This window comes from Acanthopagrus latus, chromosome 1, assembly GCF_904848185.1.
Source record: "Acanthopagrus latus isolate v.2019 chromosome 1, fAcaLat1.1, whole genome shotgun sequence".
In the NCBI taxonomy this organism is placed as follows: domain Eukaryota; kingdom Metazoa; phylum Chordata; class Actinopteri; order Spariformes; family Sparidae; genus Acanthopagrus; species Acanthopagrus latus.
Genome location: NC_051039.1, coordinates 3,979,396 through 4,002,447, shown reverse-complemented (window position 1 = coordinate 4,002,447; position 23,052 = coordinate 3,979,396). Strand labels below are relative to the sequence as shown.

General features: G+C 41.5%; 1 protein-coding gene across 1 annotated transcript; it reads left to right on the top strand.

Moving 5' to 3' along the window:
* The first annotated feature begins 300 nt into the window (after positions 1–300).
* Positions 301–14,677, top strand: LOC119031755 (GTP-binding protein 1-like). The gene is made up of 14 exons (XM_037120473.1): positions 301–440; positions 764–954; positions 1,445–1,556; positions 5,112–5,292; positions 5,675–5,858; positions 6,124–6,288; positions 6,404–6,527; positions 6,913–7,027; positions 7,788–7,932; positions 8,665–8,847; positions 9,377–9,512; positions 9,657–9,835; positions 9,918–10,064; positions 12,675–14,677. The coding sequence occupies exons 2-14, from the start codon at positions 766–768 to the stop codon at positions 12,786–12,788; spliced, it is 1,974 nt and encodes a 657-aa protein (XP_036976368.1). The 5' UTR covers positions 301–440; positions 764–765; the 3' UTR covers positions 12,789–14,677.
* Positions 14,678–23,052: the final 8,375 nt, after the last annotated feature.

Below are 23,052 nucleotides of genomic sequence, written 5' to 3'. Positions count from 1 at the left end.
TTTTAAGAAAAAGGAAAACAGAAAACAGCTCAGATTAATCGATAATCCCTTTACTGTACTAGAAAAAACATGATTTATGAAAATCAAACAAATTCTACCACCTGACTGATTAAAATTACTTGGAGAACAACAACAAAAGAGAAGAGGTTTTGGGAAAATAAACAAATTGACAGAGGAACCCATTAATGTTTTATTCTCACTTTCAATTAATATATCATTATTATGTCACAGTGTGTGTGAGACTGGAAGTAGGTCAGGGTCTCACTCCAGCAACACGCTGATGTATGCTGGGCTTCAACACAGTAGGCGTGGCTGCTAGTACTGTAGCCAATCCCCTGCCTCCATTCTGTGATGGGCGTGTCCTTACAGTCGGTGCACAGAAACCGAGGCTAACGGGAATAAACAACTAAGTTAGCTTGTCTGCTAGTTAGCAACTTCTGGTAAGCTTTCATTGCATTAGATATGTAATTATGTCGCTAAGTTGTCCGTGCTGATCATTAATGTGACCGAGAAATGAGAAAAAAAATGTAGTTGATAGTTTACGGCTATGGATATATATTTGTTTTATTCTGTATTTTAAGATTGATACATGTTATAACAGCAAGTTCGATGTTTGATTAGCATTAGCTAGCTGGCTGTGATATTCAACCTAACTTTCTGTATTGTGCTAATGGCTAACTTAAAGGTTAGCTAGTGTTGCCAGGCAAAGAAGACAAGCAAGTTGATTTATTTTGCGTTATTTTTTATTTTTTTCTCTTTCTAGAAATGGCGTCGTTAGCGACGGCAGAACCAGCGCTATGCCCGGGTGCACTACCAGCAGCAGAGTCCGTAGTGCCCGCTTGTATGTTTGCACCGGACCGGGGATGTGTCGACGATCCATGCGGCGAAGAGGGCTCTGAAGACGGCGAGGGTACTAACGGCGAGTCCGCGGATCATCTAGACTTAAGCAGCAAGGTGGGCCTCACTGTAAATTGCACCCAGAAACGTTTAATTTCTGAGACGTTCCAGCCGAGCAGCGGCTCGTTTTGACTCAGCGAACGAATGTTGTGCAGTGACTTTACACGATCCATGTCGCATGTGAGCTTGACACAGCGCATTTAGTGCAGACTGTACAAAACAGCAGAAAGTGACACGTATATTGCTCTGCGTGTGTGAGCGGCCAGCTGGCAGGTTACCCAGCTGTACATCTGCTGTATGTGCAAAGGTTGCAGGAGCAGCTTGTGTCACTAGATTGTCAGAACACTGTCACAGTTATTGAATGATTTGCAGAGCAGGAAGCCATGAAATAATAATAATAATAAAAAACAACAAAACGATTTGTCAGTAGTGTGTGGTTGTCTTAAACACACAACCTCAACAAGACCTGTTTGACTCGCTTGTTTTTGTTTGACAACATTTTATACCTATGTCCCTGTTGTTCCCTTCCCTGTGTCTCACTTCACAGGCGGTCCTCGTGAGTCCAACAGGGGAACAGTACGATTCATTACTACGACACCTAAGGGAGCGGATAGATGAAGGCTGTGGAGAGACAATCTATGTGGTCGGGATGGGTTCAGGTGAGGGCGACTTATTATCGTGCACCCTGTGGTTAAAAGTTCACCCACATATGAAAATTCAACCATCGTCTACTCACTCCCATAATGGCGATGGAAAGTTGTGGTAGGTTTTGTATTCAACGAAATATGTCCGGAGCAGAACAGCACTGCAGTGTTCTCCTGAACAGCTGAAGTAGATGGGGACTTGTTTTAAAATGTAAAAACAACAGCTAGTCCGGCATAGTCCAAGTCTCTGGAAGCACACATTGATTTTGGAAAAGACATTATTTACACCCTTGTCGTGTGGAGCTTGCACACCCACTTCAGACAGCGCGTTAATCATAGCAGCTACAGTGAAGACTTCTGCTCAAAAACTTTTCAAATCATTCTGGGATTTTGGATTACACCAGACAAGATGTATGGAGCCATCTCATTTTGTTTAATGTCCACAGCTATTTATGTTGTTTTACATAATGTTGCTGTGACCCTTTTTTGCTCTGAAGCTTCCGAAATTTTGTTTGTTTTGTTGACCGAGACATTTGACCAGACTTCCCTTAGACCAAGGGATGAATCGTTGATGTTGTTGCAACATTCAAATTCAGCATCAACATCACAAGTGGAGGATTCAGAGAGTGATGGGCTGGAAGGTATTTGCTTTATGTCTGGAGCACTGAACTGACAAATTTCCACATGTGGTTGTATTAATAATTTTTCCTCCTGCACAGTGAGAAAGAGGGAAATGCACGTGTGAAAAGTAGGGCAAAGATAATTCTGTTGGTCGTTTCAGAAGTTTAAACAGTGAAGTGTGTGTTGTCCTCAAACACCCGGTTCGTTTGCACTCAGCTCTGGTCAGACCATTACTGATAGCTGATGCCTCCAGGCCTTCCAACGTTTACAGTAGCTGTTAGTGTTTCCACATTACACTGGTGTTAAATTCCCAAATGATAACAGTGACAAATATATTCAACATCTTTTTTTCAAAATGATGACAACGAGATGTTGCTCTGAATTCTCTTCGTATAAACTGTAGAATGTGATAATTTGCCTGAAAACTGTACTAAGACAGTACATTTATTTTTTTACCTCATCAACTTTACTGAGACTTGTAAATATGTGTATTCTGAATTTGACAGCAGCGTCACATTTCAAACAAGGTGGGACAGGGCAATAAAAGACGGGGAAAGTTGTGAAGCGCTCATAAAACACCTGTGTGGAACATTTCACTGGTCGACAAGTTCATTGCGGGCAGGTGACAGTATCATGATTGGGTTGGGCCATCCTCCAAAGACTTTCACAAGCAGATTTCATGATTGTATGAAGGATATTACGATGTCATGAAACCGCAAAAACCAGCAAACACAACTTAACTTGCAGATGAATGCATTCTGATTGATTCATGTTTAATACAGCATCCTTATTTTTGGGGTTGTTTACTGAAATAAAAACATAATTAAATCTCATCATATGATTATTGACAGGCAAAACAAAAATGTACTATAGCTGAAAGTACGGCAGTTGATTGATAATAAAATTTGTTTTCTAAAAATTTAAACTCAGATTTAAACTCGCATGAAGATTTTTTTATATCATCACAAGTTTTGCCAAATACAGTATTTGTGACAAGTCAAGGGATTAAATGATCCGTCAGCATCTGGAAGAAAAAATTGTTTTATTTTGGGCTTCATGTTGTCAAGTTCCGCTGTGAAGATGTCTTGTTATATTATACCCTGTATCACTGAGAGGACAGTAATTTAGTTTGGCGAAGAATATAATCCTTTTTGTCATCTGTTGTGTGTGTGTGTGTGTGTGTGTGTGTGTTGTGGACACATCCTATAGATGGCACCAAAGACTTTTAACATTTTTACCAGATAGATTTCTAGAGGAGATTGTCTAAATTTTCAGCAGGGGAAAACCAGGGCAAAAGTTACCTGGGAGATAGGGATAATGGAGCTTGAATATTGTGTTTACAAGGCAATGGACGATATTGTTTTAGGTGTGTGTAAGTAGCTGGGGAAAGTAGTATTTTCGGTGTATATTTAGGGAAAGGCCAAGTCACCAGTGTGTAGTAGCAGAGCCATCACTTATTTCAGCTGTGGCCTGGTGTGTCCTCCCAGCCAGCTAACCCCATTTGTCTTGTTGAGGTCTTTTGTTGGCAACCACGGCTATTTTTGCCTGTTACAGCAACATGTGTGACCTGTGTGGCCTATTGAGGGAGGCGGTCAAAGTGCATGTGTGAAAGGGTGTCATTTTCTCCCTGCTCAGCACTGTGACTGTCAGTAGTTCATCAGTTCATGTCTGTCTGACTCGCTGGTGTGGATTCCGTTTCTCAGTCTAGTATAACCAGTAGGGAGAAGCAGCAGTGAACTTCTTCAATCATAAAGTAACAAGTATGGATTTCAGGCCTGGTGTAAAATTCCCTGACTGAACATACACCTCTTGTAGTTCTTTGGAAATGTACATTTACACAAGAAAGTGTATCTGTATTTAGCAACCCGTGGCAAAATCTCCACGTCTGTTGTTGTGCGATTGTGCCTGAAGCTATCTGCTTCTGTTTGATAGGTGTTGTCAACCTGATGTGTGAGGTTTTCTCATATCCACACCTACTCCATTCTCTCCCTTAAACCACTTGTTTATTTCCTCCTTTCTTCTGCAAAGTCTACCTCCAGTGTGGTATTTGTCCTCCTGGTCACCACCCTGTCATATACCAATTACTGACATTCCCAGGGCGAGGCCTTACGATAGCCCTGACATTTGCCAAGTATATGCTCTCTGCTCTGTTGGGACTCATTAAGACCAAATCAGGCGATGAGGCAAAAAACAAAAAACAAAAAAAAACACCAGTCCTCTCATTAGTTTTGAGTGTGGGTAGTGTGTTTAGGCTGTGTTGTACCAGACCACAGGGAATGCTGGTGAGAAATAGAAACATTAGGAAATAGAACAGAATGGACTTGAGGAGAAATGCCACCCGACATCTCGCTGCAGTTGTAAATCACATATGCTGGTAATAGTTTTGTTGTTGCTGTTTACACAAAATGTATACACTGTAAATATAAGAAATGAACTTCAGTAGGATGGTGTAAGTGCTGATTGACGTGACATGTTCTGTGTCAGGGTGAAAAAGAAATGTTCACAAAGGCCGAAAAAAAACCACATGTGCTCGAACATTCAGAGGCCTGCCAAACAGCTCAGAGTTTCTATTGTGTTGCTTTGTGCCTCAAACAAAATTGTGCTGCCAGGCGACCACAACAGCAATGGATGTAGATTTATTTGCAAACTTGCTGTGGATGGAGAAAGCCTCCCAGGACGACTTTTAGCTGCCAGGCTGGAAGCTCAACCAGCCGGAGTTCACGAACTAAATGATGATTCTCCCCCCAGTTTTTCCCACACCATAGCACAGCCTCGCACACAGCTCCCTGATGTGGTCTGAACAGAACCTGAGGCGGTGGCACTCCTTATAAAAGCGTGCATGGAGTAGGAGATGTATATTATAACATTACCCACTCTCTCTTTTTGTCCACCCTTAGTTTCTCTTTGGTGCTCCTTCTTAACCTCCACCTCTTCCTCCTCCCTGTTTAGATGGAGGTGACTACGGTCTGGACGATAAGGACTTGGAGGCGTCGGTGGCCACGGTGAAGTCGCTATGTGAACAGATCGAGGCTGACCTGATCTGGCTGAGGGAGAGGACAGACACTGGCGGAAAGATTCAAGACTACCTCATCCGCCGGCGTGTGGGCGAGCAGGATTTCTTGGAAGTCAGGTAGCGTTTAGAGAAAATGATCAGACATGGGGAAAATAAATAGGATTCCCATTTGCTGCTGTTGGCACTATCTGTTCTTTGTTGTATTTGTTACATTTACCACGCTGCAATACCCTGTTAAAATAAAACAATAAAAAATACAAGAACAGGAACAGATAGGAACAAAAAAACACACCAAAAACCAGGTACAGGGCTCAGTGAAATCGATTTGCAGGCAGAGAGAGGATGTGTACCTTAGTGTCTCCTACAGGAGTTTGAGAAACTATGGGTGGTGGACTTTGCACTTGGGGCTCAGGGGGCATGTTCCTTTTAGAAGAAAAACATGCAAATTAAAAGTTAAATGAATCCATCTGGCTATTCAAGTTCTTCGTCTTGTCTCCAGAGTGGCGGTGGTAGGGAACGTGGACGCGGGGAAGAGCACTCTGTTGGGGGTTTTAACCCACGGTGAGCTGGACAATGGCAGAGGATTCGCTCGCCAGAAGCTCTTCAGACACAAACATGAAATGGAGAGCGGCAGGACCAGCAGTGTGGGCAACGATATCCTGGGCTTTGACCAGGAGGGACAGGTGGGCTTCTGTTATTGATCAGGACCTAATGTACGAGCAGTTAATGAGCACAGCAAGAGCAAAAAGAAGAAAGTGATTGCACCCATCCTTATAAGTTTCAAGACCTCTAAGTACTTTCTATCAAGAACAGCGATTGGATAGAGGCAATGTTTGGGCCGTATAATGTTTAATGATATTGCTAGTTAATAGCTAAGTTTGCACAGTTTGGTTGTAATGTGAACTTCATGTCAAGTCTTTTTTTCTCCATCTGCTTCTGCTCCTTTAGGTGGTGAACAAGCCAGACAGTCATGGTGGCGGCCTAGACTGGACCAAGATCTGTGAGAAATCCTCAAAAGTCATCACCTTCATCGACCTGGCCGGCCACGAGAAGTACCTCAAAACCACTGTCTTCGGCATGACTGGACACCTGCCCGACTTCTGCATGCTCATGGTGAGAGAGTGGACAGCTTTTGGTTAGTGCACGTTTGTGTGCTCGCCTCAGCGCTTTCGTCATTTTCAATTTTCAACCCCTTCTGTTTCCCTGCTCCTCTGCTGTTATCCTTCAGGTTGGCAGTAACGCTGGCATCGTTGGCATGACCAAAGAGCATCTGGGGCTGGCCCTCGCCCTCAACGTGCCTGTGTTTGTAGTGGTTACCAAGATAGACATGTGTCCAGCCAACATCCTACAAGGTACGGAGACACTGCGCACTTACAATTCAAATCACAGACCCCCAAAGAAGTCTTTAATTACTAGCATCACATCTCCATCCAACACCTGATAAAATAAGATAAGCTGTGGTTGAAGTTCATATTCTGTGTGTATATATAGACGCTAACTTCTTCTATACATATGCTTAATAATTACCATATAAATTAGGAAGTTAGAAATGAATGTCTAATAAAGGACTAATCTGTCTCCTTGAATCCAACTCCTGAAGCATAATCTTTAATATATCTGCAGTCTGTTCACTTGTGTAGTGTTTCCCAGACATTGTGTCAGCTGTGTTTGTTTTTTTTAAATTTACACTCGTGACTTATTTTGTGTGAATCTGTCCGCGTGTGTGTGTATCCACAGAGACGCTAAAATTATTACAGAGGTTATTAAAGTCACCAGGCTGCCGGAAAATCCCTGTGTTGGTCCAGAACAAGGATGATGTCATCGTCACAGCCTCCAACTTCAGCTCTGAGAGGTACCGGCAAAGAAAAGGGAGGAGGAGGAGGGCTGAGGGATTGCAGTGAATTTTGCAGCTCATTGCACTTACGAGATAAATAGTAGTTGAAACCAGTTCTTCCAGGCTCGGCTTGAACATGTGGTGCAGCTAAAAATACCCTGTGACAGATAACACACAGATGTCACATAATGCACGATTTTTAAAATGAGAAAAGAAAGATACCCTTCAATTTTCACTTCAGTCGTATATAAAAAATGTCTGAAGCACACAGCGTCTCTGAGGATAATGAGCACTGTAACGAGCCCTCAGAATGGAAGGGTCCACTCTTAAAGGGACAGTTCACCCCAAAACTAGAAATACATACCTGTAGTGTTATTTATCAATGTAGAATATTGAAATGTGAGTGACCGAGTCACGAAGAAGAGGCTCGTGCTCCTGACAGTGTCAGACATTAATAGTGTCCTTGAGTAGATGGCAGCAAGTTCTGTGGGTCATGAATTCTGAAGATTTTGCTGTTGAGTTTATTCTAATGTGTATTTTATATCTCCAAAACTGCACAACTCGCGCCAAAACAATCTTGGTTGACAAATAACATCACAGGAAAAGTATATAATTTTTATTTTGGGGTGAGCTCGCTGACACTTGGCCCTGAAGTCACAGCTTGTAATTTCTGTATTTGTGCTGTTTTTGTCTTGTAATTACAGCACTGAGTTGATGAGGATCTTAATTAACAGCCATGCTTTCCTCCTCCTCCTCATGACTCCCTCCCTCTCCACAGGATGTGTCCCATTTTTCAAATCTCAAATGTGACGGGGGAGAACATGGACCTGCTGAAGATGTTCCTCAACCTCCTGTCCTCGAGGACCAACTTCAACAACGACGAGCCTGCTGAGTTCCAGATAGACGACACATACTCAGTACCGGTATGAAATAAAACACACGCACACTCAGCTGTGCACTGGTGGATGTTAGATATGTTTTATTTTTATTTCCTTGCACAGTCTCACTTTTTTCTTGTCTTGCTTTTCCTATTGAAGAACATGAGAGTGGACGAGACCAAACAGAATAGTTGACAGTGGTCTAAATGTTGAAGTCAGGCCCTGAGGGGGAACAACAGTTAAGAGTCTCTGCTGTTGCAGGTTACGACTGATATAAAAGCCAGTTTGTCTCTCAGGCGCGGTGTGTCATGTGAAGTGTCTTTGAAAAGAGACACTGAAGAGAATCTGTGCTTTCACTGTCCAAAAAGGCTGCGTGTAAATATGAGCACAGATGGTCACTGCTTCTATCAGCAGTGTAGAATATAAACAGCAGCACGCTCTCTGCATTTTTACACCTTTCGCTGTATTCAAATGAAAAAGATTGTTTTCTTTAAATGCTGTTTGAATGAAAGCAGTTGACAGAGTTGTGGAAACCCCTAATAATATCTTCTAAAAATAAGAAGACTGTGGCTGTGAAAAATCATGATAAGGTGTGAAGTGTCATAGCTAGAACTGTTTTTATATTTATTCTTCCAAGTAGGAAATCCTCATTGTACAAACATAATATGTAGAGAACTATACGCCTGAAGGCTCAGACTGATAGAGACTGTCTGCAGATGACCACAGAGGCAAAAGGGAAGTAAACTCTTGAGACTCATTGTTGACCTTCTTTGACAGGGTGTGGGCACAGTCGTTTCAGGAACTACGTTACGTGGGATGATCCGACTCAACGACACACTACTCTTAGGCCCGGACCCACTGGGCACCTTCATCCCCATCGCTGTTAAATCCATCCACCGCAAGAGGATGCCTGTCAGAGAGGTCCGCGGCGGCCAGACGGCGTCCTTCGCCCTGAAAAAGGTTTGCAACAGTCAGTCAGTTAATCAATTAGGGGATGGAAGGAAAATGAAATGAAAGTAATTAAGTCATTCTTTCAGTCCTTCTCAGACATTTTCTGCCTCCAACTTCAATCAGAAGTTGGAAGCAAGTTGGACTGTTGGTTGGACAAAAGAAGCAATTTTTTTTTTTTTGGACATTTTGTAGACTTAATGATTAATCAATAAAAATCATTAGTTACAGTCCTAATCGGTGCCAAGACAAAACTTGTCATTGATTTTGAACTATTACAAAAACTGCTCATAGACAGCCAGACAAAGTAAAGTTTTCAAAAACTTCTGAAAAGGATAATTATTTTTAAAGTTTTGGGTGTGATGTGCATATGAATTAGTTTCCTAACATTATTATCGGTTTTATAATGCATGCAAATCCTGGCATGTGGGTGTAGGTAGTTCTGTCTCTAATTTGAGTTTGGCTTCATCAACCTTCCGAGCCTCATTTCTCACTTCTGCTCCTGCTGTTTTTATTTGTGCGTTCTCTCTCCGTGTCTCAGATCAAACGTTCATCTATAAGGAAAGGCATGGTGATGGTGTCCCCGAAGCTGATGCCACAGGCCACCTGGGAGTTTGAGGCTGAAATTCTGGTCCTGCACCACCCCACCACGATATCCCCTAGATACCAGGCCATGGGTGAGTGGCACCGCCGGGAAATTCCCTTAAATCTGATTGTTGCACTTAAGAGTCTGGCTAAAGCAAGAACCCATAAAATCCATCTGGTGACCCTGAAACATTCCAACCAAGAGTAACTGGGTCACACTCTCTCTGTCACAACAGTTCACTGTGGCAGCATCAGGCAGACAGCCACCATCCTGACCATGAACAGAGACTGCCTACGGACAGGGGACAAGGCCTCAGTCCACTTCCGCTTCATCAAGACCCCCGAGTACCTGCACTGTGACCAGAAACTGGTCTTCAGGGAGGGACGCACCAAAGCTGTGGGCACCATCACAAAGGTACTGGAGCTGACAATAATGTCTGTATTTCATTGTAGGACCGGACCGGGTCAACTGACACCGGCTGTGTTTGTGTTTCCAGCTTCTCCAGTCAGTGAACACCCAGGCAGCTAAGGCCCAGCAGGCCAAGATGCTGGGCATTAAGAAGACTTCTAAAGAAGGCACGGCAGCCAATGAGGAGGCGGGATCAACAGCACGGCCGCCGAGTCCCAACACAACACAGCTACCGGTGAGTAAATCCAAGCTCAGTGAGCCTTTATAATGTGTATTAAGTTAGACATCTTGTGTTGTATGTATCCTGGAGCCTCATTACAGAAACAAAGTCTGAGATCTGAAAAAACTAAGTCTTATCTTAGGTTATGAATTAGAGTCAGGAGTCTTAAATTAGGACGGCATTGACGCTGTCTTAGATTGAAAAATCAAAAATGACAGCACCACTGTTAGGTCTGTATGGCAGTTACATGCAAACGATTGAAAGACTACTCAAAGCGTAACTGTTGGGGAAGCTAACACTGTTGTCAGACAGTTTAAAAAAAAAAAAAGCTAACAATGATATAGCCTTTTGGAAAAGTCAATATTGATGTGAGCCTGTTGGAGAAGCTAACACTGAAATAAGCCTATTGGAGAAGCTACTGTTGACTTAAGCCAGTTGGAGAAGTTAACATTAATATGAGAGTGTTAGAGAAGTTAACACTGACGTTGGCCTGCTGGCTTTTCATTCCCCGTACAGTGAACTGATGTGTATCTGTCCTGCCCTCCATCAATATTTCAGCAGTCTTTTAAACTTTAAACACTTGTCTGTAGTGTGGCCTCAGGATTGTGATGTAAGCATTGTTGGATTAATCACCGTTTTGTACTGCTATAAAAGAAAAAAAAACTGATATTATCGTTGAATGATGTAATGAGGATTTTTTTTGTTGTTTATGTCTGAAACAGAATGTTGATGCTACTATTTTGAAATGCCACATTTCCTTTTCTTCCTGCTTTTGACTCTTTACATTTGCCAGTTAATGTCCCTCTCTCCTTTTATCTTTTGTGTTTCACACTTTTCTTCCTCCCATTCCACCAAATCTTTTCTCAATATCCTCCTCAGCGTGCTCATGATATCTTGCTTTACCCCTCCTGTAAGGTTACACCTGTATCCCTCATCATTCTTTATTTACTCGCCTCCTCATTGCCCCTCCGATCCTCATGCCCTTCATGCTAAACTTGCTCAACTTTTAACACTTGGCTTTTCTACTTGTCTCTGTTGCGTTCCTCTCTCCCTCTCCCTGTCTTGGCATGCTGCGTCAGACAGTGGCAGAGGAGGAGGCTCTGTGTAAAGATGGCAACAAAGAAAACAAGGTAAAGAAGTCTGCGCAGGCTGTGGGAGTCGTAACAAGCTTCCCTGTCTTCTTAGTCTTGGATGTTGTTTTGTTGTTGGTTTCTTCCCCCCTAAACTTTATGAGCTAATGTTTTTTTTTTTTGCTTTGTTTTGTTTTTTTTCCCTGAGCATGCCAACTCCTTTTCGGTACGGTCTGATTTGTGTGCAGGGTTTTTAAAGAGCCTCACCTGGAAGCTGCTCCAGTACGACTGCAGTGTTTTACTGCTGGTCACAGAGCAGCTTGCACTTCTTGGCAATTAAATGCTTCGTTGCTGAAGTTACTGAACTGGGTTTTTTTTTTTTTTTTTTTGATTTAGAAACAGATGAGGTGCTCTCCTTTTTTAAAAGAGATCAATTTATAGTTCTTGCTGGATAATGTTTCTCCCCTTTTCCCTGACTGTGCATATTACTTACAGTACTTTAATTTGAAGTCTTAATAATTTAGTTCTCTCTAGATGTTAAAGAGTAGAAGACCGGCTATATCTGTAATATTATAATATCCTTAATGTCTGTCACCGGCTGGGATTAAAACTTATCTTGGTGTGAGTCATAGAATTAGAACTATTTTTTATGGTGGAGTGCTGAGGATAGACTCCCAGCCGGAGGAAAGAAGCTTTGTAGAAGCTCTGTAGTGTACTGCACTAAAGCAAAGTTTACTTTGTGTCACTCTTTTACCTTTTTAAAGAAGCTGTGTAGAATTAAAAAGAGAATGTAATCTTCCACAAACAAACTCTATTTACCAACAGCGTCTTTACCAAGTGTTCCCAAGGCTTCTAGTTTTTTTCTTTCCCCTGCCACAGCTTGTTTAAAATCGTATTGTTGCATCAGATTCAGAATAAGCATATATTTACAAAAATATCTTTTAAAAAAATATCCTCTTTGTACTGATTTCAATTGAGTAAATGTCAAAAAGGATTAGCAACATGATCACATTGTGTTTTGTTTTACACTGTGTCATGTGTTTACTTCATTAAGGATTTTCAGAATATTTTAAAGTTGCCCTCTGAAAACAAATGCAATGCAGCACTGTATAATAGTGGAGACCAAACCTGCTAAATGTCAGACATAGTTCTTACACTTAGTAAATTTAAGAAAAACTTTCAAAGTAAAGTGCTGCCAGTTTTAGCCTCTAGTACAATTTAATCTTAAGAACTATAACTTTTAGGAAGAAAGAAATTGTTGCATTATAAATGTTATTCCGACACTTAATTGAAGCTATATGAAGGCAGCTTTCCTTCTTTTATTTCCACTAAACGTGTTTTTGTGACTCACCTTTTTCATTTTATTCCTTCCTCTAGGAGAAACTTTTCCTTTCTCTCCTAACCTTTCTAAGTGAGGAATGCAGCCCTGTACCTCAGAAATGCACCGTTTAAACATCTGAACTGTTGTGGATCAACCAGTTTGATCAACTGTCTTCTTCGAAACTTGATATAACGTGAAAGTCGGCTCACTGTGGTGTTTCCTGTCTGTCCACAGCTCAAGTCAGGAGGTGGAGGACGTAGGAGAGGCGGCCAGAGGCATCGAGGGAAAGGCCTGAACGCTGCACCCATCTCTACAGCCGTGCCTGCAGGAGCAGCGGGCACAGCCTAAAAAGAAAAATTAAAATAAACACCACCTTTAGTTTCTCCTCATCTCCTCGACAGGGAGGGAAAGTGACAGCGTGGCCCTCTGGTGGTGTTTTACAATGACTGACTTCATGTGGGTGTTTTAATATAAAGTCAGAATTCAACCGTTTTCAATCATAAGAATTATTTTCCACATCAGGTCAATTTGATTTATACTGGGGTTTATTGGGCGGGTGAAGATGTGATGAGGTTTTATTTAGTTAGCAATTTTGTAGGTGACATTATATAATTTCTTCTATTTTAAAACAAGTGTGGGGGGTGTCCATCTTATTTGTAGTTCATCAGAACTTCTCTTATAGCATTAACTGTCTTTTTTTTTTCCCCAGCCCGCAGAGGCAACCTGTCACTTTCCCGACCCTCCACAGCCTCATTTTGTTCTCGTCTTCTTCATTCTACATCCGCTGTTCACATCCTGCTCATAACAGCAACTTTTTCCCACAATGGCATCATGGTTGAAGTCCACTTATTACTGTGTTGAGTAGTTGAGGAGCAGTATTTTATTTTTTCTCATTATGAGAGAGTCTTGGCAGTTTGAATTTGCATTAAGAGTTGATTGAACTGAAAGGGAATTGATGCCAACCTAATGTGTGTTCATGTTCTGTGACGAGACGAGCAGATGTGATGTCAGTTTACCCGACTGTTCTGTTGGATGGTACTAAAAGTTCCCTGAAAAATCGCCCTCTGAGGATTTGCTTCACTGGTGCAACAGTTGTTTGGGTTTGGAGGCCTGTGTTGCCAGTTTCCTCTCGTGAACTCGTGGCCACTTAACCGCTCTGTTCACCTGTCATGTAACATCCCCTCGCAGATGAAGAGCAGCAGCCTCTCATCCGTTTGATCTCCCACGGCTCAACTTTAATCCTGTTATAGAAAAGGTCATTTTATCATCGTTCTCCCACCTATTTTTTTTTTTAGCCAGTGTTGCAGTTTTACAACATGCTGTTCACGCAGCCGAGAGTAAAGAGATCCAAAATACCCTCGTCCCCCCACAAAAAAAGCAAAAAATTGCTTTGTCATGTTGTGCAAGCTGTTGTGAAGTCACCAGGTCTGTTTTCTAGGAATTCTCTTCTGCCAATGAGGCATAAGCACACATTTCTGTTTTGATACAACAAAAATCCAGAAGATGATACTCTTGTCCACTGTTTTTTACTGCTTTAATGCAAAAAAAAAAAACTCAAACATGTTTCACACCTTTAAATGTCAAAAAGCCAAGTAAGAACATATTTAAGTCTGCACATTGTCTTTGTACTCTAAATTAATGTGAATGTGGCCTCAAAAATTTCTAACCTGCGCAGGTCAACTACTGACGAGTGTCGAGTTTACTTTCATACGATAAGAGAAAACGTTTTTGGATTATTCGATTTGTAGATATTTGTACCTGATTCGGTTTTGACTTCACTCACCAGATAAACCATGACACAGAAACATTGTAGTGTTGCTGAAGAGAACTAATACACATCATTTCATATTGTCTCTAACAAGATAATCTAAATTAAACCACTGATCACAATTGAACTAAACTCAAATTGACTCGCCACATTTTGTTACAGTTTAATTCCTGGTGTTGGGTTCATATTTGAAGGATAACTACGTGGTTTTATTGCCTCACAGTGAGACGGCTGTTTTCTCCTTCCTGCCTCGTCCGACTCACTGAACTGTCAGAATATTTCCCCCTTTTTTGTTTCGTTGACATTTTGTTTTACTCGCAAGTTGTGTTCCTGAAGGGATGCAGGATTTATGTGCGTATGTATGCAAAAAAAAAAAAAAACTGAGGGTGGAAAAAAAGATGCCATTTAAATTAAGTGCTGCCAGTTTGTGTTGTAAATCCTTTTAAATAAAGATGTTATAGAAAACTGACACCTGGAGAATCGTTTTTAGATTGAAGGCTTTCGGTTTATGTGCATTGCAAATTAATTCTAATAAGAGCGAGCTAGAAACAGGGTGTTGGGACTTCCTGACGTCTTTGCTCGTTGCATCACTGTCTATTTAAAGTTTAAGTAGTAGTCAGTATAAACTTCATTCAGCATGGCCTCTTAACTTCTGAGTGATTTTGATTGAAGATGGCTGAGTCCATTTTAATAGGGCTTGTTTGATACACCACACTAGACTCAGCCACAAACATTACAATGGGAAAGTCTAAGGAGGTCAGCATTAATCTGAAAAAGTGTGTTATTGATTTGAGCATGTCAGGAAATTCACTTGGAGACATTTCAAAACAGCTACAAGATCAACAGTCAGAAATAAAACACAATCACCTGCTGCTGAGAGAAAACTGGTGAGGATGGTCAAGAGTCAACTAAAAACCACCGAAAAGGAAGTCATACAGTATGGAGCACTATTAAACCAGTTAGGTGGGTGCCAAGTCCAAGTCCCACAGTGACAAAACCACTAGTACCTGGTTTGCTGATTATGGTGTTACTATGCTTGACAGGACAGCCAACTTGCGACGTGAACCCCCATTGAGGATTTGTGGGGTAACTGAATTTCAGCTGTCTAAAAGTCGCTTAACTGAGCTCTACTGAGCAGGCTGTTTCTGTGCCTGCACCTTTAAATGCTAATGAGCTCCATCTGTCAACGCCTATTTGCCTGTTACACGCCCCTCTCAGGAAGACTAGCCTGTTGCTAGCGGTGGCATGTGCAAGGTGGATGAATTGCTATGGCTTGCTGAGATTTTTTCGTTCAACCGAACTAGTTTCACCCAGAACCGGACCCAGAAGGAGAGGCTCCTGAAGAAGTACAAACTCTGTGGCTGCAGCAGGACGTTTCAGAATGGTTAGTGTGTCTGTATAATGTTAGTTTGTTTGTATGTTTTGTTACAGTTTCTACCACACCGCGCTAATGGCTAACAGCTAGCAAAAGCTGTGTTTGTCTCCAACTCAGTCTCCAAACTCTTGGACACTGTTCGCATCATCTCTGTCTCCAGTCTGCACATGTTTCCAGACCTTGTACTGTGACAACCAAGCTCCATTGTAATATTATTAACATTAAACTCGCTTCAAACGCCATTACATAGCAGACTGAAGCGGAGCTAACTAGTTAGCCAGTTTCCAGCTTACTTCACTATACTTGTAGGCAACTGTAAATTCTATCAGACCACGGCGACACTTACCTGTGGCTCAGGTGCAGTTGCTGGGTCTGGTATGGTTGGGACTGATCCTTTTACGAGGGTCAGTGTCGAGGCAAAGCCAGTTTTGTACTGACCCTTGTTACTGAAGCAGTCCGATGTGAAGTGGTTAGCACACACACACAAGCTAAGATGAACCGCAGCTGGCACGTTGTCGTTAAAAATGAAACGCAACCACTGTCTCTTCTGTTGTTCTGCAGCTGGGACAGAATATAGACACTGATGTTGATATTTACAACCAACAACAGAGCAATTTGCGTGTCTAGCTTTGAGCAATGACTTTGTGAAACTGCTGTCTCACTGCTGGACACACCGAACTTTACCTCGGTGATGGACGCCCCCTCTCAGAAATCTCGCAGAGGAGGTCGGCCTTTGAAAATCTCTCCTGTCGTTACGTAACGAAAGGAGCTGAATGTGAACAGCCTGTAGGAGCACCGTGTTACCAGTGGGTGGGCTGCAGAGACCAGGCAGGAATCGTTTGCTTTCCTGATTCTGGGAGTTGGCAGGCTCAGGGAGGACCAGCTTATATTTGTAGAGACCAGAGAAAATGTGTTTTTTATAGTATAGGACCTTAAACCTACTTTTCAGAAGATCGACATTTCGGTATATAAGTCCTTTTTTTGACGGTTTTGATGGTTTTATGTAATATTGTAATATTATAAGATAACAAATTTTGGATATTCATTAACTTCAGTAAGTTGTCATTAAAATTAATTACACCTGTATTAGAATCCCTGTATGTGTATTATGACCTAGTTGATTTAGCCACATTTTCAGAAGACCATGACTTTATGAATGGTTGTTTTTGTGACAAAGTAGTACATTATAGTTCCATAGTAGTTCCATAATCCATCACAGAAAGATGAGAGTTGTAGAAATCATTGGAACTGAAAGCTGCCATGAACTACATGTTCTTTACTGCAAGTGTATGTAAACTTTTTAAACTTTTCATTCATATACCAGTTTGTACTTGATGACGCAGGGAACCAAACCAAAAATGTGGATTTATTCCCCACCTGAATCTTTGTCATCTGTTATTTTTAAACCTGGACACGATACAACCATATTGGTCTACAGTTGAGTGGCTAATCATTTGAAATCCTCCTACAAAAACACTCACTCAAATAAACTTTTTTTTATAGCTTTGGGACACTTTGCAAGGCCGCCTGCTTTCGATGCAAAGAGCTTTCAATCAAATGTGTTCAATAGTTCAGAAAGAGTCAACGTTCCAGTCATAATTGTTTTCAAACCACTCCCCCGCTCCCCCAGGCCTTAATATGGTAGTCTGTAACAACTGATTGCTTTGGTAGCACTTCAATCAAAGTCTCCCTCTGTGAACCTGTCAGCTCATTTTCAGAGGTTGTGTTTGCCCGGATGGTATAAAAATGGAAATAAGAGCGGCCTCTGATGCAGAGCCGGGGATCGATGACCGACGTGATGAATGCGGAGGCGTTTTAGAGTCGCACTCTAACGGTTTATGGAAGTATTAAAAACAACCCGTCATACCGTGTCTCTCTTTTTTTTCCCCTTTGTGTATTAATCTCTGAGACTCATTCTCCCTGATAGAATCACACCAGCAGCAGTTAATCACCATCCCTCCCTCCGATTTCATTGGCTTACAGACACCGTTGCACTGCGAGCGCCTCATCATCGAGTCTGCTGGACTGAATGGGCTCACTGTCAAAATATGCACAGTCATTGTGTCATCTCAAGCATGATATTAAATGACTGTTATTTCTTCACTGCAGATTCTGAGAAGGCAAATATGTATTGAGTGTGATGCCAGGCTCAAGCTGAGCAGTCAGCAGCTTTAGAGTCCAGATCTAATATATAGCTCTCCACTTTACATTTGTCTTTATAGCCTATGTTTAATGCTCATACTCAGGGTGACGATCAATAAGTACAATGGGAGAATAACGCTGAAAGGTCTGTAACAAATGCAACTGATGGCAAGATGATGCTGTGAGTAAAAATGATGTGAGAAGATTTCAAATGAGGGAAACCCTTCACATCCTCAGATCTGAATCACAGCATTCAGCAGATGACTGTACTGTGAAGCGTACAAACAAAAGCTATGAACTACTACTGTATTGTATTGTATGTTGTAGTAGTAAAACATTTGTTCCTCAGGACAGATGGTCCAGGAGATAAAAATATTTCCAAGATATTTTCCCCCCTCACCATCTTTTAAAGTATACAAAAAATTACATGAGAAAAGAAAATCATGGTGCAACGTTTAGCTTGGTTGGTAGAGCAGGCGTCACATGTGCAGAGGCTTTGTCCTCACTGCGGAGACCCGGGCTTATATGTAGGTTATAGACTGCTGTATATCATAAAGCATGCTGTAAAACATCAAAAAGCTAAAATTTACAGAATCATAAGATAATGAGGGTGAGCATTGGGGTTACAGATGTTTTTTCAGATATCCAACGGAACTTTTTCAAGAAAATTCTACTGAATTTTTTTCCACTCGGTTTCATACATGTGTGAAAAATGTTTACTTATAATAATATAAAAGGGTCAGGCAGAAGGACAAACGTTGCTCTCAAGATCGTGTTAGATTTATTCTTTAATTTAGGTCTTAATGTTTCAACAAGTGCAGCAGAACCTTTCATTGGAGTCGTGTTGTCCAACTCCACCATGTCTCTCATTTCGCCTGATTGCATCTTGTGTCTGTGCGCATTCAGGTAGAGACGAATCTGTCCATCCTCACCCACGCTCCATATGCCGCCTTAATACAATGGACTCCTGCCAGTGTTTGGGGCCGAGGCATTGTTTCTTTATCTCTGTCCTCAACATGGTGGAAGGCTGGAGGCTTCTGGCTCGGTGACAACAAAGAAAAAAGTTTACACCGTTATTCATGAAAAAGCCAATTAGTCGGTGGACAACACAGCCTGCAGATTCAAGATGGAGGAAACATCGACTTTACCCTTTTTCAAATTTCTTCAAAGGATCTAATGTTTTTGTGGAGAAGCAATCACATTTGCAACCATAGCACAAAACTCCACAGACATTCATACCAGCTTCTTTCCTTATAATCGGGATGAAGTTGAATCTTATCCTCACATATACAAGTTTCCTTGTACACGTACGTTTGCACGTGCCTTTCAGTAGAAGCATATCCTCAAGCGTCATTTCCACCCCGTGTGAACTGTAAACTGCAGCATGAAAAAGTCATTTTAATGCATGTAACCCAAAAAAAAATCATCTAAGAGGAGAAGCTATTTCGACTAATCAACCCCCTTTTTTTTCTGGGCGAGGTTTAATTAGCTAAATCCCAAAACAATGAGACTTAAGAGTAATCCAGCGCAGTCTGGAAACCAAGTATGACTAAGCATCCGCATCATCCTCGGCAGCTAACTGTGCCAAAAAAAGTATTAATTTCTTTTGAGAAGTCAAAAGTGATATTTTGCTTCCTCGCCCATATAGAGCAGATGAAGAGGCGTGACTGATTTTTTAAGAAAGAAGTTGAAAGGAAAGATAAACTGTACGTTATACGTGATTCAGCCATCAAGAAGAACAGACAGAACATAAAAATGCAAGCGCAAAACAGAATCAGAGTCAAAGGTGTGAACATTTGTTTATAGGGATGTCATATCTGCCTCACACATACCAGTGTGTTGGAATATAGTCATTGATATAATCAAATTAACCAGTAGGTGGCGATGTAAACGAGCTTTACTGCACTGCTGACACCGTTAGTGTGTCGTATGGCCGTCAATCAAAGAATTGAAATCATCTGTATTTTGCGTCTTGGCTGCAGGAACTTAATGTTGCTGTGGACACAACTTTGTCAAAGTTTTGGAAATTTACCAGCTTTTATTGATGTATGAAAGCAGCATTATCCCACATGTGTAAACAAATTAAAATCCATATGAACAACCACTGTAGCGAATCAGATTCATACAGTAACTGCAGGTCTGGGGATTTAACTGGATCTGACTCTGTGATTTCTCACAGCTCAGCTAACAGTCGGGCCAATAGATAAATTATTACAACTACTGAGATCTCACTGGCAGGGTGTGAAGGCCATTAAGTGGTTGTTTGAGAGGTTACTTATTTCTCAAAAAGGCATTAAGTCATTTATACATCTCTGTTGAGAACCAAAGGAACTGCAGTAACACCAAGACGAGAGCTCAACTTCAATGAAGAGAAAGGCTGCGCGCTACTTCAGGTCGTCAACAAAAATTGTTGTCATGTACAAAAACATTTAAATTATTGAAATGCAGCGTTACTCCTCTGTGTCTTAATTGAAGTTCAGAGAGTTTACAGTTAATAACAAGAACTCCATCACATCACATCAGTGAATAAGGACAGAAAGTAGTTTGTGTCTGATTTACCCACCGTTAAATGTAAGTTATTGTGATGAGTTAATGGGAAATAAGAGCCATTAAATTGATCTTAGCGCATGACTACAAGAGCTTTTTCTTATTTATTTTGACATGAGCGTGTTATGGAAAAGAAGGGCCAAGTTCTTTAATTAGTTTGAGGCAGTGTGTGTTTGTGTGTGTGTGTGTGTGTGTGTTGTGCTTATCTTGTGGCTTTTTGTACAAGAATGAATCCAATCAGTTAGAAACCAACTGGCACCACTCAGTGCCAGCCTGAACACTCGTACTTTGTACTCCTTCAAGAGAATAAGGGTTGTGTGTTTGCAAAGATAAAGTAAAACAAACATTGCACACTGAACAGAAAAATGATGTATTACAAATACAATATCCTGAAATATTTTGAAACAAGCCTCTAAACTGAGGCCTGCAGCTTGTTTCTGGTAATATGCCTTCATTGAGTTTTCAAAACAAAGACGTATTCACCTACAATTTTCCAAAGAGGCATCCACCCTTTACCTGCAGTTGAGTTTGGGGGACCCTGCATCTGTTGGCCGATAAAGGAACTGCACAACTCTCTGTATATCTGACATAAGACGTAATCCGTCCACATCCAAATATGAATCTGCTGGTTCAAAATCTGCTATTCTTTTATGCAAGTTACCAGATACAACAAGCTGGTTTTTCATTGTAAAACGGGCTGCAGGAAGCAAAATGATGGTGTCGACACACAGCCTCAGATTTTACCCCTGCCCTGCCCTCGCTGTTCAAAATCAGAGGGAGGTCTCATCCTACACGACTGTGTTCATCCAATATTCATGTTCAGTTGCTCTCTCCAGCTCATTCCTAATACAGCGCAACACTCTGGAGCAACTGCATCAACATGTTGTCTTTTTCTTTCTCTTGTCTTGATTTGTTTTCATGCTCTCCATGTCACCTTAAAACAACTGAGGTAGACAAACGTGGGGTATGGCTGTGTCCTCAAATTCCTCGAGTGTTCACATTATTTTGGCCTGTAACCTTATTAAGTATTCAGATGCCCACACAGGGTCCCTGTAGAGAAAGCAGTTGTTGTCTGTCCCCCGGGGTAAACCAGGGGTACAAACGATCACTCACATGGACAGAGTCACTCAGCCCTTATATTGATCTCCATTGTGTGCTCTTGTGCCATCGTAATGCAGCTTTAGGGACCCCACACATATGCTGCAGTTGTGTCCAACACGGCTAAATTAAAGAAGGTTAAATCTCTTGTATATGTCTTGTTTTTGAGACACACATGGACACTTGAGAGAAACTACACTCCAAACCACAAAGACTGAGTAAGACGCTTCAAAATAGCTGAGAGCTGATCACACAATTACTTCTGTCAGTGTTGAGCGACACTGATGGACCATGAGTATGAGACGTCATTAGAAGCTCGGCTCCACACAGCGCAGCAAAACTGGTACCTGAGATGCAAAAGTCTCATACCTTACACCAGTTTGCTATCCCCCTCAGGAATTGCTCTTGAGAACATTTCATGGTGTGCCCTCTGAAGTTGGTATTAGATTTACAGCCCTGCCAGAAATGTAAGCAGAAGGATACCTGCGCTGATCTGAAAGTCATTTGAACAATCTGAAAAATACATACACCTCTGATACTAATAACAATTTTTTGTACAGCAATCTCCATTTTTTGGAAGTTTCCTGCTTGTTTACACTACTTTTATTAACCTGCATGGAGGCAGAATGGGAAGAATGGGAGGAAACCCAGTTGTCATGTCTAGTGTTCATGAAATGCACCAGTTGAATGGAAATGTGGACCTACTTTAGCATTTTTTATTGTAGTACGTGTGTAGCAGTTTGCTAACACAGTCCGGCACTAGTATGTGGTTTATAAGAGCGTCGGAGTAACTTTCATCTTACTCTAGTCTGGTGGCCACGACAAAAATGCTAAATGCAACTCTAGAGCCAGTTTTTGGTTTGTCTGCTCTGGGCTACTGTAGAAACATGGCTCTGTAAAACAGGGAAGGCTCCTTCTGCTGATATAAAATGCAACAAAGGAAACAAAAACATGACTTTTGTTACTATCAGGTGATACGCGGATGAAAAAAGTTTCTGCCAAAACCCCAGTAAATTCTACACATGGCACCTTTAAATGAGTAGAGTGGCAGAAGGGACGCTGGCACAGCTAACTTGAGCGATCTCCTTTGTTTATCTTTTCCAGTGGGCTTCAGTCCATTGATATTTACAGTCAGTAAACTCCAGTAAAGGTTTAATTCAGCCAATGTGATGGTTTTGGCACTGATGAAACTGCTCGCGATGAGCGTTTGTATGACAAACACGACAATCTGCCGGAGAAGAGCAACAGGAATGGAAGTGGAGTGAGCCAACGGTGGTATATACTGTACAGAGAGGCAGAACAAACAGACTGATAGACAGATGGAGAGAAGTACGCTGGCAGCGCAACAGGCAGAAGGAGTAGTGTATTGATTGAAAACATGAGTGGGCGAAGAGAGACAATGGGATGGGGAATGAGTTATTAAAAATGAGAACAGTGGAAGGCACTGTGTGAGTGTGAGAAGAAAATAAATATGCATGTGAAGGTATGGCTGGTAATATGAGGTCAGATGAAAAATCCATGGCTGAAAGATAAAGTTGTTTAAAGGAGGATTTTTAAGTGCTGTATCGTAACAGGACGTGTTTCAGTTTGTTGAAGGAGGTTCACCTCTGATACAAGACACTGCTTAACTATCTGGAGGGGAGTCGCAGGGTTTTAAACTCTGTGTGGGAGTTTCCTTACAG

Excerpts from the sequence above, each read along its gene's own strand:
- LOC119031755 (XM_037120473.1), top strand. The coding sequence starts at position 766 with ATGGCGTCGTTAGCGACGGCAGAACCAGCGCTATGCCCGGGTGCACTA. Across the intron at positions 6,289-6,403 it reads CCGACTTCTGCATGCTCATG|GTTGGCAGTAACGCTGGCAT; the intron begins GTGAGAGAGTGG and ends GTTATCCTTCAG. Across the intron at positions 7,933-8,664 it reads ACGACACATACTCAGTACCG|GGTGTGGGCACAGTCGTTTC; the intron begins GTATGAAATAAA and ends CTTCTTTGACAG.